This window comes from Vulpes vulpes, chromosome 4 (assembly GCF_048418805.1).
Source record: "Vulpes vulpes isolate BD-2025 chromosome 4, VulVul3, whole genome shotgun sequence".
NCBI classification, from domain to species: Eukaryota; Metazoa; Chordata; class Mammalia; order Carnivora; family Canidae; genus Vulpes; species Vulpes vulpes.
This window is the reverse complement of record NC_132783.1, coordinates 48,176,445-48,193,580: the sequence shown is the minus strand read 5'-3', so window position 1 is coordinate 48,193,580 and position 17,136 is coordinate 48,176,445. Positions and strand designations below refer to the sequence as shown.

The window sequence follows — 17,136 nt, the reverse complement described above, 5'->3', positions numbered from 1 at the left end:
AAGAATATTTGGGACACCAGGGTGGCTCAGTGGTTGAGCGTTTGCCTGTGGCTTGGGGCATGATCCTAGAGTCCTGGGATTGAGTCCCACATCGGGCTCCCTGGAAGGAGCCTGCTTCTCCCTCTGCCTGTGTCTCTGCCTCTCTCTGTGTGTCTCTCATGAATAAATACATAAAATCTTAAAAAAAAAAAAAGAATATTTTATTGGTAGTTGAAAAATTTGACTTGAACCAAAAGAATTAACCAATCATCCCACCCCAGCCCCAACTGGCTTAAGTTAAGTTTCCAAGTAAGGTTTGACATGATGTAGTATTTTTTTTCACCTATTACATATCAGTAATAAGAATATTTGGGACACCTGGGTGGCTCAGCGGTTTGGCACCTGCCTTTGGCCCAGGGCATGATCCTGGAGTCCCGGGATCTAGTCCCATATCTGGCTCCCTGCATAGAGCCTGCTTCTCCCTCTGCCTGTGTGTGTCTCTGCCTCTCTCTCTCTCTGTGTCTCTCATGAATAAATAAATAAAATCTTAAAAAAAAAAAAAGAATTAGCCAATCAATTTCATGCCTATTTAATTTAAGTACAGTCTGGCCAGATGTTTAATGTATACATTATAATTTTCACTACTATTTTTTTATGTATTGGTTTAGAATTAATAGCCTTTTTTGAGCAGGGATAGAAAGCAAAAATATCAAATAACCCACTTTATTTTTAATACAGTTAGAAAACATCTGATTTCAGATAATTCACACACTGTACTACCAACTGTTGTATTGGTCTTAATCTCTTGTTTTCTCTCCAAAAACTATTTGTATAAACAAGCTGAGCTATTTTTGAAACACAGTAAATAGATAATTTTGAATTCCTTATAGTATTTTATAATATTATATAGTATGTAATTATAATATTATACACGTTACACGTATTATTATAATTATCTAAAATTGCCTAAAACTTGTGTTAACTAATTTGCTGAACAGAACAAACCTGAATCACCTGTTTGGGAAATAATGCAGCTAAGATCTTTCTAGGGTGAAGAATTTTCATTATATCTTCTCCAAATATTACAGAGATTTTCCTAACAACAGGAGGTAGGTATCCTACCTAAATTAATGACTCAATTTTTAAAAATTGTTCATCTCCAATTTATAGTCTGTAGTCCAAAAGAGGTGACTTTATTTCCATGTTGTAAGTTAAATTCATGTTTAATAAGTCAGGGATCTGTTTGCTTTTTAAAAATGTATTGTTTCTTAGATTTCTCCATTGTTTGGAAAACTAGCAACTCAGCATATTTGACAGCTTTCCATCCTATATACTGAAAAAGTATTCTAGTGTGCTGCTAGTTTTATATACTAATTTATGTTTATTTAATAATATTCTTTATAATCCTTTAGTGCTAAGAAACAAAAACATAGAATAGGTATGAATGTATGTCATTCTCAACCTTTAGTTGATTCATAAATAACCATTCTAAAGTTAATAAGATATTCTCACTAATACTATTGGTTTAGAGAGTAGCTAGTAGCTTTAAATTTCTGGATGCATTTTGTAGTGCTGTATTTTATACAAAAGAATAAAAATTAACTTTCCAACATGGTCCCTGTGGGGTAGAGATTAGCCACAAAGAAGCCAAATTTAATGACAGTTGCTTAAGATTAAAGTTAAAAAGGAAAACTTGAGTCAAGAACTAACTTCTTCCTAATGTTCTCATTGTGACACTACTGACTCATTCATTATTCAGTTTGAGTAAGTCACTTAAATTTTTTGTGACTTAGATTCATAGATTATGAAATGGGGCTAATTTAATGATCGTATTTAATAGCTCTAGTAGAACTTAAAAGAAATAGTTGTTTTTATTCCAAATAAGTAGATTGTCATCTTTAAACTACTAACTCTGAAGCGATGTATATTTTTTTTCTACATAAAAGTGGTTTTTATGACAGGTTCGATAAATGTGCAGTATTTTGGTCTCTGTACCACCCATGGAAGATTGTTTTTCTCTGCACAGTAGTGCATTTCTCTACAGAATTATTGAGGAAATGGGGCTCATTTTGTGGTGCCTTCCCTGTCTCAAGACCTTACCTACTTACACCTCCCTCTCCCCATTAAGCCAAGTGAGCAGAGGCCAGGGCTTGGCACTTGATGACTCAAAAGTTGCCCATTTCTGATCTAAAGTAGTGAGAAATCCAGTCTGAAGAAATGAAACATCATTTTATTCATACGGGAAGTAACTATGCCTTGGAAATGTTCAAGACTTAATAATTAGCAAAGCTTGTGTAGCTTTGTGTGCAGGCCAATGTACTAGCAACACAGCAACAAAACAGAGGTGTGAGAATTTCAGTCTTATCCAAAGTGGTTAAAATAGGGCAGTAACAGAAAACAAGGCTTTTATTTCCAAGCAAGGAATGGCAGTGAGCTTAGAGCTTAATTATATGTGTTTAAGACACAGTCACATGTTTCATGTTTAAGGATGGTTTCTCATGTTAAATAAGTTAGTTCCCTATGTACCTTCTCCTTGAGGCATGGGCCAGATGGATTATGTCCCATTTTACAATGACTGATGGAGAATTACTACACTCTTTTATTGCTAAAAATGTCTCAGTGACTCAGTACTTTAGGGCTTATGCATAGATAATGTGATAAAATAAAGGCATATGGTAGATGAAAGGGTTTCACTCTCTTTGAGGTCTGATTTTCAGATTTTTCAATTGGTAACTTTCCCATGGTTTGAAATCCTGAACCTAATCCACATTTTAAAAATATCTATCTCAATATTTTCTCTAAAAAGGCAAAATGAAAGTGATTTGGAACCTTCAATATTTGCTTGATTAAATATTATTTTTTTGCCTTCTATTTATGAGGCAATTTTCTGATAGTGGGTAGAAAAATTATAGTTTTTCCTCTTTAAGATTTTATTGTTGACTTAGGAAGGAAAAAGTATTATAAAATACTGATAAATTATATAGGCAGGGATGTTGCAGATGTTAAGAGAAGACTTCTAGCTGGGATTCTCTGGGAATATTGGGCAGCGGGGTGGAGGGGGACTCAGGAAATGGAACTTCCATGAGCCTTGTAGACAGAAAACTATGAGTAAGACTGAATAAAGAGACATTTCACTGGTTGATGGTCATAGAAGCAGGGTCTTGCCTGGCATGATGAAGGGACAGTGAGTAACCTATAGCATAGTGCCTAAGAGGACTGACTCTTGAGCCAAACTGCCTGGGTTCAGGATTGACCTTTATTTGCTACATGGTCTTGGGCCAGTTTCTTAATTATTCTTTGCCTCAAATAGAATTTTTAAAATTATGCTAATCTTGCCTGAATTCATGGAGCTGTGCCTTCAAATAGTGATGGCTCAAATTAAATATTAAATAAGTATAATAGGTATGATGATAGACAGGGATGTGAGTGGGCATAGATGATAAGGTTGTAAAGAAGATTGGAGTGAGTTCCTTGAAGGACTGGTCTAACGAGACTGAATAAGCAAGAAACCATGATGAAAGTAGTATGAAAAATAGTCTAGCAGAGAAGGTTGAAAAGAGATTGGCAGCAGAGAGTCTGGTTAGGAGATTTGTGATTTTCCAGACTTGAGGGATTCAATACTGGGACTCAAATGATAGCCCAGGAGTTTGGATTGAAAAGAAGGGACAGACCTTGGGAGCACTTAGAGTCAAGCACTTGTTAAGGTCTGAGGACTGTCAGGCACACAGGAGACAGAGGGGTGTGCCTGAGTAAATGGGAGAATTCAAACATACAGGAGGGACTTCTTAGGAAGAGCTGGTAATGGATGTAAAAAGATCAAACCCATTTTGAATGTCTTGAATTTAAAGACAAGAACAGGATTTGGCATTGAAAATGCTTATCTGTTGCTCTAAGGGAAGTAGGGTCTGGATATAGAAATGGAAGACCCACAGAAGAGCAAATTGTGCAAGTGAATGAGGTAACAAGGAAGAGCATGTATACAGTAATTTTCTTTCCCATTTCTATAAGATAAAGTGTGACTTTAAGGGAATGAAACATGTTCTATCCCAGTTGAGTCACTTGAAACAAGGGCAATAGTAAAGCTTGCTGTCCTATAAAGTGCCATTTCACAGCTCAAGTGCCAGATGCAGATGTGCTAAGTATTATTAAAGCTGGGTTTCTGGATCTGTAATTGCACATCATTGCAAACAGGCTTTATTCAGGTAAGGGAGAGTAATCCTTTCAGTTATCCTAATTAACCATCTAATTCTAACCACACCTGTAATATGAATCCTGTCAATACAGATACATGCAGTTAATTTATATTATTATTTATTATAAACAAAAGTTGTCCTTTCTTAAGATTTTACTTATTTATTCATGAGAGACACACAGAGAGAGGGGGGTAGATACACAGGCAGAGGGAGAAGCAGGCTCCATGCAGGGAGCCCGACGTGGGACTTGATCCCGGGACTCCAGAATCACACCCTGCACCGAAGGCAGGCGCTAAACCGCTGAGCCACCCAGAGATCCCCTGTTCTTTCTTTTCTGCTACATTGTAATTGCCTGTGGGTAAGGAGCAGACTGCCTGTTCATTTCATTCCCTCACAGATATCGCATTCATTCATTTATGTATTGATTCCAGTTCATTAATTTATTCATTTGTTCCTTCATTCTAGATACTGTATTAGTTGCTAGGGTGAGGAATAAGGCATAGTTCCTGCTCTTAGGGAGCTTAACAATTTAGTTGGGGAAGAAAAGACATAGATATATGAAGTAGAAACAATAATAAAGTCTTTCACAGAAATTATGGTAACGTGAAAGAGAAACATTCAATCTGGATTATGTGGCATAGGCAGTGGGGGAGAGGTACTTCAGGGAAGATTTTTGGAGCAGTTGACTTCTGCTAAATCTTAAATGATATATAGTGGTTACTAGGTACACAGAAGAGGAGAGAAATGATAGTGAAGACAGCCTGTGCTTATTAGACTCACAGGAAAATGTGAAGCCTTTGATATTGCTGCAGCATGAAAACAGAGGCAGAGAGTGATGAGAGGTGAGGCTGTAGAGCAGGCATAGAGCCCTGGAGGGATCTGGATGCAGTGCTTAGAAGCATGGAATACATTCAGTGGTCAGAAATGAGGGGGATCCTTGATGTGGCCTATACAGCATTGTGATCTGATAAGATTTCAGTTCTGGGTGGCAGTTGGGAAGAGCCTTTAAGAAAGACAAGACGGGGATGCATGGGTGGCTTAGTGGTTGAGCGACTTCATTTGGCTCAGGGTGTGATCCCGGAATCCCAGGATCAAGTCCCACATCAGGCTCCCTGCATGGAGCCTGCTTCTCCCTCTGCCTGTGTCTGCCTCTCTCTTCTCTCTGTCCCTCGTGAATAAATAAATAAAATCTTAGGGGATCCCTGGGTGAGGCTCAGCGGTTTGGCACCTGCCTTTGGCCCAGGGCGCAATCCTGGAGTCCCGGGATCAAGTCCCACATCAGGCTCCCGGCATGGAGCCTGCTTCTCCCTCTGCCTGTGTCTCTGCCTGCTTCTCTCTCTCTCTCTCTCTCTCCCTCTCTCTGTCATGAATAAATAAATAAGTAAATCTTATAAATAAATAAATAAATAAATAAATAAAATCTTTAAAAAAGAAAAGATACAAGACATTTTGGCAATTAGCAAGACAGTTAGGACCTCAATCAGGACAGTATTGTAGGAGTAGAGATGAGTGGGCAAAATCAAGAAGTATTTGTTATATAAAATCAGCAGTACCCAATATAGCGGAAAGGTCCTAGGATGGTTTTTAGGTAGTTACCATATACTACTGGGTAATTAGAAAATACAGGGAGAGAGAGGATACAGTGAGTTCATTTTTATTTTTGTTATCTTCAACACATTAAGATTTTTAATACTCCTCTGATGTATTTGGAATTAAATCTATTGATGGTTAGCAGAGATGTCTAGATGACTAGAACTATCTCGCTGTCAATATTCACCTTAACTGTATCTCCTCTTGGAAGCAGAGGCGACTCTACTTTTCCTACAATAAATACCCTGTGCATTCATAGCTCTTTAAATGCGTTCATCTGTCATAACTCTTTCACTGTGTTGTAATCCTTGATTTTCTTTTCTGTTTATTTCTGTAGTCACAGTCCAGTGTTTGATACATAACCTCTCCGTATATGTGAGCAAATAAATCAGTAGATTTTGTTTGGTTATTATTTCTAATAACCAACGTATTATTTGGTTATTAGAAAAAGTCATATTTGGCTTTTTCCCCATCTAATTCTTCTATGTCTTAACTCCTAGTGCTTTCCCCTGGAAGAATCTCAAACAGTGCAGCTTCATCAGGAGCAGTAACACCAGCCAACTCAGCTGGGGGACAGCCCCAGCCAGGTGACCAGGATACTTTAGTGCAAAGAGCTGAGCACATTCCAGCAGGGAAACGAACTCCAATGTGTGCCCATTGTAACCAGGTCATCAGGTTGGTTATTCATTTTTGAAATTTTTTTGAAAGTACTTAATACCAATGTTGATTTTTTTTTTTTAGTATTCTGAAAGATTTGAAATTTTATTAGTGAGATTATTCTTAGTATATTTCTATGTAATAGTTATTGAAGTAGATAAATTGGAATATATATATTAGAATCTATCACAATGAAAAGTAATTCTGGACTCGGTGAAAATAAAACTAAAAATACCAATTTTCTGAGTTATTAATTCTTACTAGAACTAAGAAAAATAATTATTAATGTGGCCTTTCAGAGAATAATAAAATTTAAGACTTAGAGGGACCCTGAAGATCATTTATCTGAACTTCAATCTTTTACAAATTGTAAAAGTGAGGACTTTTCATTTAGATGAAAAATAACTAGTGATATAAAATAAAGAACTTTGAGCCCTAGAGAAAAGAAGATTGGATTTTTGAATACCAAAGCACTGAAAGATAAAATTACCTTCAGATATATTCATAAATACTTTTAATTTTAGATTAGGTCATAACCTGCTTCTTTAAAATATCTCTTATCCAAATCTGTTTTATTGTCTCTTAAGTTCTAAGAGGGGAAAAAAGGCCAGAGATCTTAAGTGAGTGCTCTATATTGACTCTTAATAAACCTCTGAGCATTTCTTAATAAGTGGTTTTTAAAATATTAGGAGGTATAGATAAGAATGTTGATTGCAGGGATTCCACCAACTGAACCTTATTGCCTCCTCTGTGAGTTGCCGTGTTGGCAACTCACAATGATAGTTTGAAATGATTGCTTAGGCGCTCTTCTTACTTTTAATTTATCCTTTTTGAAATAGTTGGAACAGTGGCTTCTTTAAAGTTGAATAAGATTAAGGCTTACTTGCATTTCCCCTACTCTATGATGTAGTTATTACTTAGGATAATGTTTCTACTTAATACTTAAAATGAAGCCCAAAAAGCCTCAGTACTTTATTTAAAAAACCAAATATAAATACTCTTTTCTCTGACCTACTATTAAATAATAAATGTGTCAAGGATACAGCACACAGTACATGATTAAAAATAAAACAGCTTATTTATTTTAAATGTTCATTGGTGGGATGCCTGGATGGCTCAGTGGTTGAGCGTCTCCCTCGGCTTGGGTCATGATCCCAGGGTCCTGGGATCGAGTCCCACATCGGGCTCCCTGTGCAGAGTTTTCTTCTCCCTCTGCCTGTGTCTCTGCCTACCTCTCTCTATGTCTCTCCTGAATAAATAAATCAAAAATTAATAAATAAATGTTCATTTAACATTTAAAAAATATAGTAAAACAGAAAGCAAAAATAAAAATTCATACATAACTCTATCTTCCAAGATAACCACTAAGAATATCTGGGTTCACACCTTTAAAACCCATGCATATAAGGACTGATGTTATTTTACAGAAATGGAATTATATATATAATATGTATTATCATTTATATATTATATATAAAAACATTATTATTTATATATTATAGATATAAAATATATTATAAAATATAACAGTATTTTGTAAGCTTTATTTTTCACTTAAACGTGTTTTCCACAGTGAATACCCATTTAATAAGAATTAGCCAGTAGCAGTGGTAGTAGTAAGAAAATTAGTAGAAGTTTTCCAAGTCTAGACAGTAACCAATATACAGAAGGCATTTGTGAATGTTTTACCTGAACAGATCACGCGTGACTCTAGACCCAAGTAGTCAAACCATATTATCAGTTTGGTTAAAGTCACTTTCCTAACAGTGGTACTATAAGGTTACTACCTTACAGAAATACATACATTAATTGACTCTAGAGTGGTACTGCTTTGTTCTAATAATTAAAAGTATGTTTTTAATTAACTGTACTTAGTAGTTTTTTAGGACTAATATTAATAAGGTGGTTAGGGATACTATATTCTGGATAAAAACACCAATAATGGAGACAAGAGTCACTGCTCTTTGTATGCTGTTGTAAGCAATTACTGGATAGGCTAACAAACTGTCAAATCCTATCAGTTGTTGGTTCATATTGTCTGATTATAAAATTCTGTGATATCCTATAATCAAAAGTACCAATGCATGTGTGGAGAAAATACAAAGATCTAACCAGGAAATTACATTCCCACCCCTCCCAACCTGCCTTGGTTTCAGTTTTAATGCTAGGCCAGGATATAATTTTAATGCACAATCTTTCTGTGATGTGAAATAAATATATATTATGTTAATAAGATAAGTGGCCATCACTTATTGTTCCCTCATCTGTTAAATTTTATATTGCTCTGGATTATCCCAGCACTGTTATCAGTTAAGCATTAAAGCTTCATTTACTGGGGAAGTTAATAGGAACAGGGATTAGTTCATGTCAAGATCATATAACAGTAATTAACATAGCACATTTGCTTGGTGTTCAAATGCTAACGTAGCTTGAATATACTGTGGTCAGTTCAGAGACCTAGTCAAAGCATAATTCTTGTTCTTGGCCTCAGTGTCAGTATCACTTACCAAAGCAAAGACTCGTTAGATCAAGTGACATTCTCTTAGACACCTGTTTCAAAAACGAGCTGAAGTTCCAGACTTGATATCTTGAATACAGAGTATTGTAACCTGATGAGTTTTGGGAAGTTTAGGATTGTTTTATATTTCTTATTTTCTACAGTATAATTTATATTATTTCTTTATAATTTGTATTGTTTTTTAATATATTTTCTAAACATCTTGAATTTTAAGAAACATTTTTAAGTAAAAGCAAACTAAGGCAAATTTTATTTTATTTTAATTTTTTTAGCAAAGTTAATTGTTTTTGGAAAACTTCAGAAAAATTACAGAATGTTAGTACTGAACTAGTTATCTCTTATAGAACATATATACCTTAAAACCGCATAGAACATTTTATTTGGATGTAATGCTTAACATGTTTTGGTTTATTTGAACTTTGAAAAGAGTTATGAATGTTGTACCTAAACAGACATTACTTTGATTAGTTAATGGCCTTTTACACTTGGATAAGAAATTCTGCTGAGGCTTTGATTAAGTTTGCCCTGGAACATTTGCAATCCATTTATGATAGAAGTACCATTTCTTTGATTCTTATACTCGTGAATTGATTGACAGTTGGGTGCTGGTATATTAAGGAAACAAAATCGGTTAATGTAGCCAAAACCACATTTTAGTTTTTCTGATAGAAGGAGTTTATGAAAACTCTATAGTTTATTTCTTGACTATTATATTTGGTGGCATTAAAATCTGTTCACTACTTGTATTACCTGGAGTTGACTAAACCATTCACTTTTAGCTTATCATCTTTGTGAAAGAAGTATAGGATTTATAGTGCTTGAATTTCTTCTTAGTTATGGAATGCTTAAAAGAAATAGCCACAGTGCTATTGTTCTGTATTTGCCTGCAATATAGCACCAGAACAATCACGTTAAGGCAACCCATTGTTTAATCCAGTGAGAGAGAGGTTTTTAACATTACTGGTCTGATTCTTGCTCAGTGATTTTCAAACTTTCCTCATACCAAGCCATCTCAGTCACCCCAAGGAGAGGTCAGCAGGGGTTTTTGCTTGTTTCACTGTGCATTTCAATCTCTCAGTGGTCCCTTATTAATAGATTTTATTCATTCTCCCTTTTGGTTAAAATTTCACTTGAAAATAGAAAGTTTCCTGGTTGTAATGCATTAGCCCCTGAATTTAAGGAAATAGCCAAAGATAAGACCAAGTTTTATGAGCAAGACAATATAGACCAAGATTTCAGATTTACTATAGTGAAAAATTGGAATGAACACAGATGTTCAGCATCTAATACTATGGTGCCATTAAGATCCTGGTTTTGGATAATAATAATTGTTTAATGTGTTCTTAGCATATGTCAAGTATTGGCTAAGAATTTTACTGAATTCCCATTTAATTCTTTATAAGCTTGTGAGACAGTTACTAAAATTGCCTCAATTTTGTAGAAGAGAAAACTGAGGCACAGAGAAGTCACATATTTGCCTGAAGTTACATGGTTGATAAATGGTAAGACCTAAATTTGAGCTCTGATCTAACTTTGAACATTTTATTCATGTTTCAACTGTTATTTAGGAAAATGTTTGTAGTATTTTATAAAGACTAAAAAAGAAATATATTTTTAAGTATGATTCTAATTTTGTATAAATAAAATATACTTCAAGGTATATTAATATATGAATATATAACTGTTATGAATACATATATGTATAGTCATATATGTTACTGTATTAAATCAAGAGAAAAACAGCTTAAACAGGCCTGCCATAACTGGAGTGCAGCAGTGTACTTATTCATAGTGTTTTAGTATATAAGTGAGACAGAAGGGAGTAAATAATAGATTGAATAATTAAAAATTCTTACCTCCCCATCAGAATGACTTTGTACCACATACATGCATTCTTAGACTCATGGATGACCCAGGGTTCACTGTTCCAGTTTCTTATCTAATGTAGAAATGTAGTCATTCTATAAGTAACACTCATGAAGTATTTTGTGTACCATCCCCTTTCAGCACCAGTGATACAGAAGTTAAAGACATAGTCCCTTCCCTTAAGGAAGTTACTGTTACAGACCAGATTGTATCCCCACCAAATTCACATATTGATATCATAACCCCTAATACCTCAGAATGTGATTATCTTTGGAGATAGGGTCTTTTAGGAGGTAAAATGAGGTCATTACAGTGGGCCGTAATCCAGTATGATTGGTGTTCTTATAAGAAGAGATTTGAACACAGAGAGATATATGGGGGAAGACCATGTGAAGACATGTGGAGAATATGGCCATCTATAAGCCGAGGAGAAAGACCTTAGAAAAGAGGAACCCTGCCAACACCTTGATTGTCTGTCTAACACTAGTTGAATAATTCTGGGCTCAAATTTAGGTTGTACCATTTATTATCTGTGTGACTTCTAACTTCCCAAATTTGAAAAAAGAAATTTGAGTTGTTTAAGCCACCAAATTTGTGTTACTTTAAGGTGGTCCTAGCAAAATGTTACAGTTATATTTTAGTAAAAAATACAAACAAGCAAATCAACAACCATATTGGTGTGGTATTAAGTTTAATAGAGAAACACATCCAGAATCCTTTTGGTACAAAGAGGAGTGGTGAGGATTATCTAGCTTCCACAGCCAATTTCTTTTATTTGAAAGGAATGACAAGCAATAAGGTTCAGTAGTCTGCTTATAAAATCAATAGTGTTATACAAGAAATATCTATTGAAAACTTGTGAAGTGTTAGCTGTTGTTAGTGTAGTAATCATAGTAGAATATATAAGCATATCAAGCCACTACATTATACATCTTAAGTTTACACAATGTTATATGTCATTTATATCCCAATTTTAGAAAATAAATATTAAAAAAGTTAAAGCTCATATGCAAGTTTCCATACTGGCACTAGAGTATATAAAAATTAAGAAACAGTTCCTGTTTTCATATATTTTATCATCTGATAGAAAAGCCAAAGCCCTGGGACCGATAACCATAATGTAGTAATATAAGCATTGTGAGAGGTACATCATACCCTACAGTAATACAAGAAATATATGTGTACTGCCCTTATATCCATAGTAAGGAGTCCTGAATCATGGTACTTAGGAAAATCATGAGATATCTATAGTGTTCTAAATTGTCACAGTTGTAAAATTGAAAAATTAATCTTGCCTCAGGAAAATATATTAACAATGGAAATCTATCTTGGTGATTTCATTATCTATATATATGGTCCTTCTGATATCCAGGTCTCTTGATTCTCTGACATTTTCTACTTTAGCGATTCCTCTAGTTAACTTAAGCCACCAATTTTCATTCATGTCCTAGACCTTGCCATTAACTACATTTCCTTCACAATCTTGTTTCTAAGCACCTCACTCTACTTCAAGAACCACTGCCTTTATCTCCACTCTCTCCCTACTACCTCAATTCCACCAATCCTTTAACCACTCCCTACCTATCTCCCAGCAACCTCAAATTCATTGATCCAAATACCTTTTCACTGTCCTTTGGGTCCCAATATCGTTACTTCCCTTATCTATTCTGAATTCCTTAGTCAGTTATTAGTCAGTATCCTTTATATACCCTCAGTTTCTTTGCTCATCTCTCATTTCATCATATTCACTTAACTGAAACCACTAGTTTGGATAAAATCTATTGATTTTATCCAGACTAGTGCCCACACCTGTGCCCACACCTGAAGGTGGATGTGACTGGAAGAAAACCCGCAACCATACTAATCAGTGTCACTTTAAATTCATGACTATTAATCTCAGATGTATTCTTAATAATGACAAAAATCTGCTGTATTTTTCTAGTGTGTTTACTTTTCCACTTTCCCAGAAAGCCACTTATATCTTCTTTTTTCTCCTTAAGCCTCTAATAACTTATTTCCCATTTTCAATGTCAGCTGATGACCTTGATTCCTCTTTCATTCTTTTATGTAGGAAATGTGACAGAAATGTAGGCCATAGAGAAAAAAAAAAAACAGAATGGCACTCATAATTCCTAATTTATCAGCAATTACATTAAATGTAAATAGATTAAACATTCCAATTAAAAGAATTGTAGAGTAGGGATGCCTGGTTCAGGGGTTGAGCAACTGCCTTCGGCTCAGGGCATGATCCCGGGGTCCAGGGATCGAGTCCCACATTGGGCTCCCTGCAAGGAGTCTGCTTCTCCCTCTGCCTGTGTCTCTGTCCCACCCCCCTGAATATTAAAAAAAAAAAAAAGAATTGTAGAGTAGATAAAATCATAATCTGGCTATATGCTGCCTATAACAGACACACTTCAGGTTAAAAGACACAAATAAATTTAAAATAAAAGTGTACAGGAAGATGCATCATGCAAACATTGTAACCAAATGAGAGCTGGAGTAACTGTATGTACTACTATTAGGTAAAATAGGCATTAAGAAAAAAGGTATTGACAGAGAAATTAAGGACATTTTATAATGATAAAAAGTTCAATCCATCAAGAAGGTACAATTATAAATATGTATTCACCTAATAGTAAAGCCCCAACATACATGAAGCAAAAACTGTCAGAATAGAAGGGAATGATGATAAACAATTTAACAATAATAGTTAGAAACTTTGGTATCCCAGTTTCAATAGTGTATATAACAACTGCACAGAAAGTCAACAAGAAGCCTTGAGCCACACTATGTACTAGACTCAACAGACCTCTATAGAATATTCCAGCTAACAACAGGAGGGTAGAAATTCTTTGCAAGCCCACATAGAACATTCTCCAGGATAGACCACATGTTAACCCATAAAACAAATTTCAATACTTGTAAAAGGACTGATGTCATACAGAGTATATTCTCTGACCAGAATAGAGTGAAATTAGAAATGTATAACAGGAGAAAATTTGGGAAATTCATAAATATGTGGAAATAAATGCACTTCTAAACAACAATCTCTTGATTAACTCAGTGTCAACTTAGGGAACTTACATTACATCTGCATAATCCTTATTGCCATATAAAATAAACTAGTCATAAGAGTGATGTCCCATCGTATTCATAGGTTCCACCCACACTCTAAAGAAGGAGATCATACAGGTCATGTATACCAGAAGGCGGGTATGTTGGGGGCCATATTAGAATCCTACCTAACATACCATCCCTTCTCCAGTCTTCCTCTCCTCTTCAGCTCTCTTCTCTCAGATGCCCAGACCTCACATGATCTATCAGCACATCCTTTTGACTTTGACTTCTGAAGGTACCCAGAATCTGAACCTTTCTTACTGTTTATACTACTGCTAATCCCCTGATCCAAGCCACTATCCTTTCTCACCTGGGATAATAAATTTGTTTTCTAATTAACCTTTTTGCTTTTGCCCTTGCCCTTTACCGGTCTGTTCTCAACACAGTAACTAGAGTAAATCCTGATTAAACATAAATCAGATCATGTCACTCTTTTGCTGAAACCCCATAATGATTCCCCTTTGGGTAGAAGCCAGAATCCTTACAATGGCCTAAAGACCCTACATAGTTACCCCCACCCCACCACCATCTCATTATCTCTTGCTGTTTCTCAGACTCCTCAGGTGCCTTTATCAGGCCCTTTGCATTTACTGTTTACCTTGCCTGGATTCTCTTCCCCTGGATATTTGCATAGCTCACCTTTGTCTCCTTCAGGTCAAATATCAGGGTATCCCTGGCCACCCTGCTTAAATTCCACTCCCCCTACCACCTTACACAGTACCCCCTACACCTTACACTTAAATTTGTTGTTTTTTGTTTGTCCCTCATGCTAGAACATAAGTTCTATGTGAGCAAGGCCTTTTGTGACTTTGTTTCCTGCCGTATTGTCTATACCTAGAGCAGTGTCTGGCATATATCATTGTATTTAGTAAATATCCATTCAGTTGATAAATGAACTTTTAAAAAATATTTGGAGGAATGTATGATAACAGTTTTCCCAAGTTGAAATTATCTCTCATTTGTCTTAATATATAGAAACATATGTCCTGTTTTGTAGATTTTATAATAATGAATATAAATAACCGAGTATAATTATCTCCAATAGGCTTAAAGAATTATCAATATTACCCTTTTTTAGAACTTGTCTTTTTTATTCACTGTTAAGTTCAGGCTCTTTTTACCCATGCATTTATTCTTGAACAGTGGGTCATTTAGGTCTTTAAAATTAAAAGCTAGTTGGCCTTACAAACTTTTAAATGCAGTATTTTAGGGACGCCTGGGTGGCTCAGTGGTTGAGCATCTGACTTTGGCTCAGGTCCTGATCCTGGGGCCTGGGATCGAGTCCTACATTGGGCTCCCCAAAGGGAGCCTGCTTCTGCCTCTGCCTATGTCTTTGCCTCTCTCTCGCACTATATCTCTCTGAATGAATAAATAAAATCTAAAATAAATAAATAAATGCAGTATTTTAGAGGGCTTACAAATTAAAGATGATGATACTCAGTGAAGGTAGAACTATATTATTTAATGCTCCAAATTGGGAAGTTTAGACATAATTTACTGGAAATGAGGAATTAAGGGTATCAAAAGTACAGCACTTCTAATTTGAGGGTAAGTTTATTAATATTGCTAATTGTGAGTATTCTAAGTCTTGATAGTGTGCTTTACTATCATGTTCAAGGGTGTTTCATTCTCTCTTACTCTCTCTTTCTGCATGTGCCTTGTATTTGTGATTGTGTGTGTGTAATTTCTCCCAATAATCTTTTCTATTTCAGAAAACTCTTCCTTTGGTTCTTTGTTCTTGGGCTCTGTTCATGCCAGGCCCTACCCAAAACTTGACCATAATATAAAACTTGTTTATACATTTTTATTATTATATCTAATTAAGTAGAGTATCAGATTCTATTTTTATTTTTGAGCATGAGTTGGTTATTTATGTGACTTTTTTTTTAAAGATTGTATTTATTTATTCATAAGAGACACAGAGAGAGAGAGGCAGAGACATAGGCAGAGGGAGAAGAAGGCTCCCTGCGGGGAGCCTGATGCAGGACTCAATCCCAGGACCCCAGGATCATGACCTGAGCCAAAGGCAGATGCTCAACCACTGAGCCACTCAGGTGTCCCTTATGTGGCTTTGTTTTTAACTTTTGTTGATTAACTTCTTTTGTTTTTCTTAGCTTTTTTTGTTTTTAGCTCCTACTGATGTAGTAACTTTTGGTCAAATACAGTTTTTAATCTCAAGTAGCTGGGCCTTGGAGAAATCATCATATACATGTTCTTAGGAATGTTAAGTAGCTTCTCATATTTTCTTCATCTATTTATAGAGCTAATTTCTATTACTAAGCTTTATTATTTGAGTTAAATAATAAAGGGATGTAAGAAGCACACATTTGATTTTGAAACTGAATCCCTGTTAGATTATGCCTGTTGAAATTTGTAATCCCTTTCACCTTCTCACTATATAAGCTTTTCTTTTTTCTTTTTTTTAAATAATAAATTTATTTTTTATTCGTGTTCCTTTTCCTGTTCCTTTTGACATCTTTTCCTGCCTTTGTTACTTCCTTTTTTTTTTTTTTCCTCTCTCTCTCTTTGGCATGAGTCTCACAGAAGATAAACAGAGTAGAAGTTTCATAAGTAGAGTAACTTTTCTCTTTTTTTTTTTTTTTCAAAGTAGAGTAACTTTTCTCTCTCAGCCAATCAGTGCTTTAACTCTTGTTGTCCCCTCTTTTGTCAACCAAGGAGTACTTGGGAATGGCCATGGGAAAGAATATAGTAAGAGGTAGAAGCAGACTTAATTCCACGTTGCAGTTACCCATGCCTGTTGTTCCAGTTCACAAATGGAAAACCAGTCCTACCTGGAACAAGAAGAACTTCTACAGTATTAATCCTGTGTTAATGATTTTGTTAAATCAGTCTCTGCTAAGACAGAGAAGAGAGTACTTTGTTATATGTAAGAGATTTCATTACTTAATCTATACATAACTTCAAGGGCGTTATGGGAAAGATGCTCTTTCAACTGGACCAGGGAATATCCAGCTAGGCCACTACCTGCACTGAGCATGTTTAAGAAAGGAGATCTGGCAGGAGCAAGGGTCATTTTCAGTTCAGTTTTTAAAGGTGCAGAGGGAGTTTCTTTACTGTTAAGACATTTCACTATTCAAATTTGATAAGGAACTAAGGAAATATCTTGAAGTTATTCCTTTAATGGATGATTCAATTAAATTTAATCAATTTGTTTTTAGTAGACACTATTCTAGAAACCTTTTAAAACACTTTTAA

General features: G+C 35.3%; 1 protein-coding gene across 25 annotated transcripts in view; it reads left to right on the top strand.

The window, feature by feature from the left end:
• Positions 1-17,136, top strand: part of PDLIM5 (PDZ and LIM domain 5) — a 212,063-nt gene that overhangs the window by 181,657 nt on the left and 13,270 nt on the right. For all 25 annotated transcript variants that reach the window (XM_072755634.1, XM_072755633.1, XM_072755631.1 and 22 more), the window contains one exon: positions 6,263-6,437. In XM_072755634.1, the coding sequence (XP_072611735.1) occupies positions 6,263-6,437 (175 nt within the window). The remainder of the gene's footprint in view (positions 1-6,262; positions 6,438-17,136) is intronic.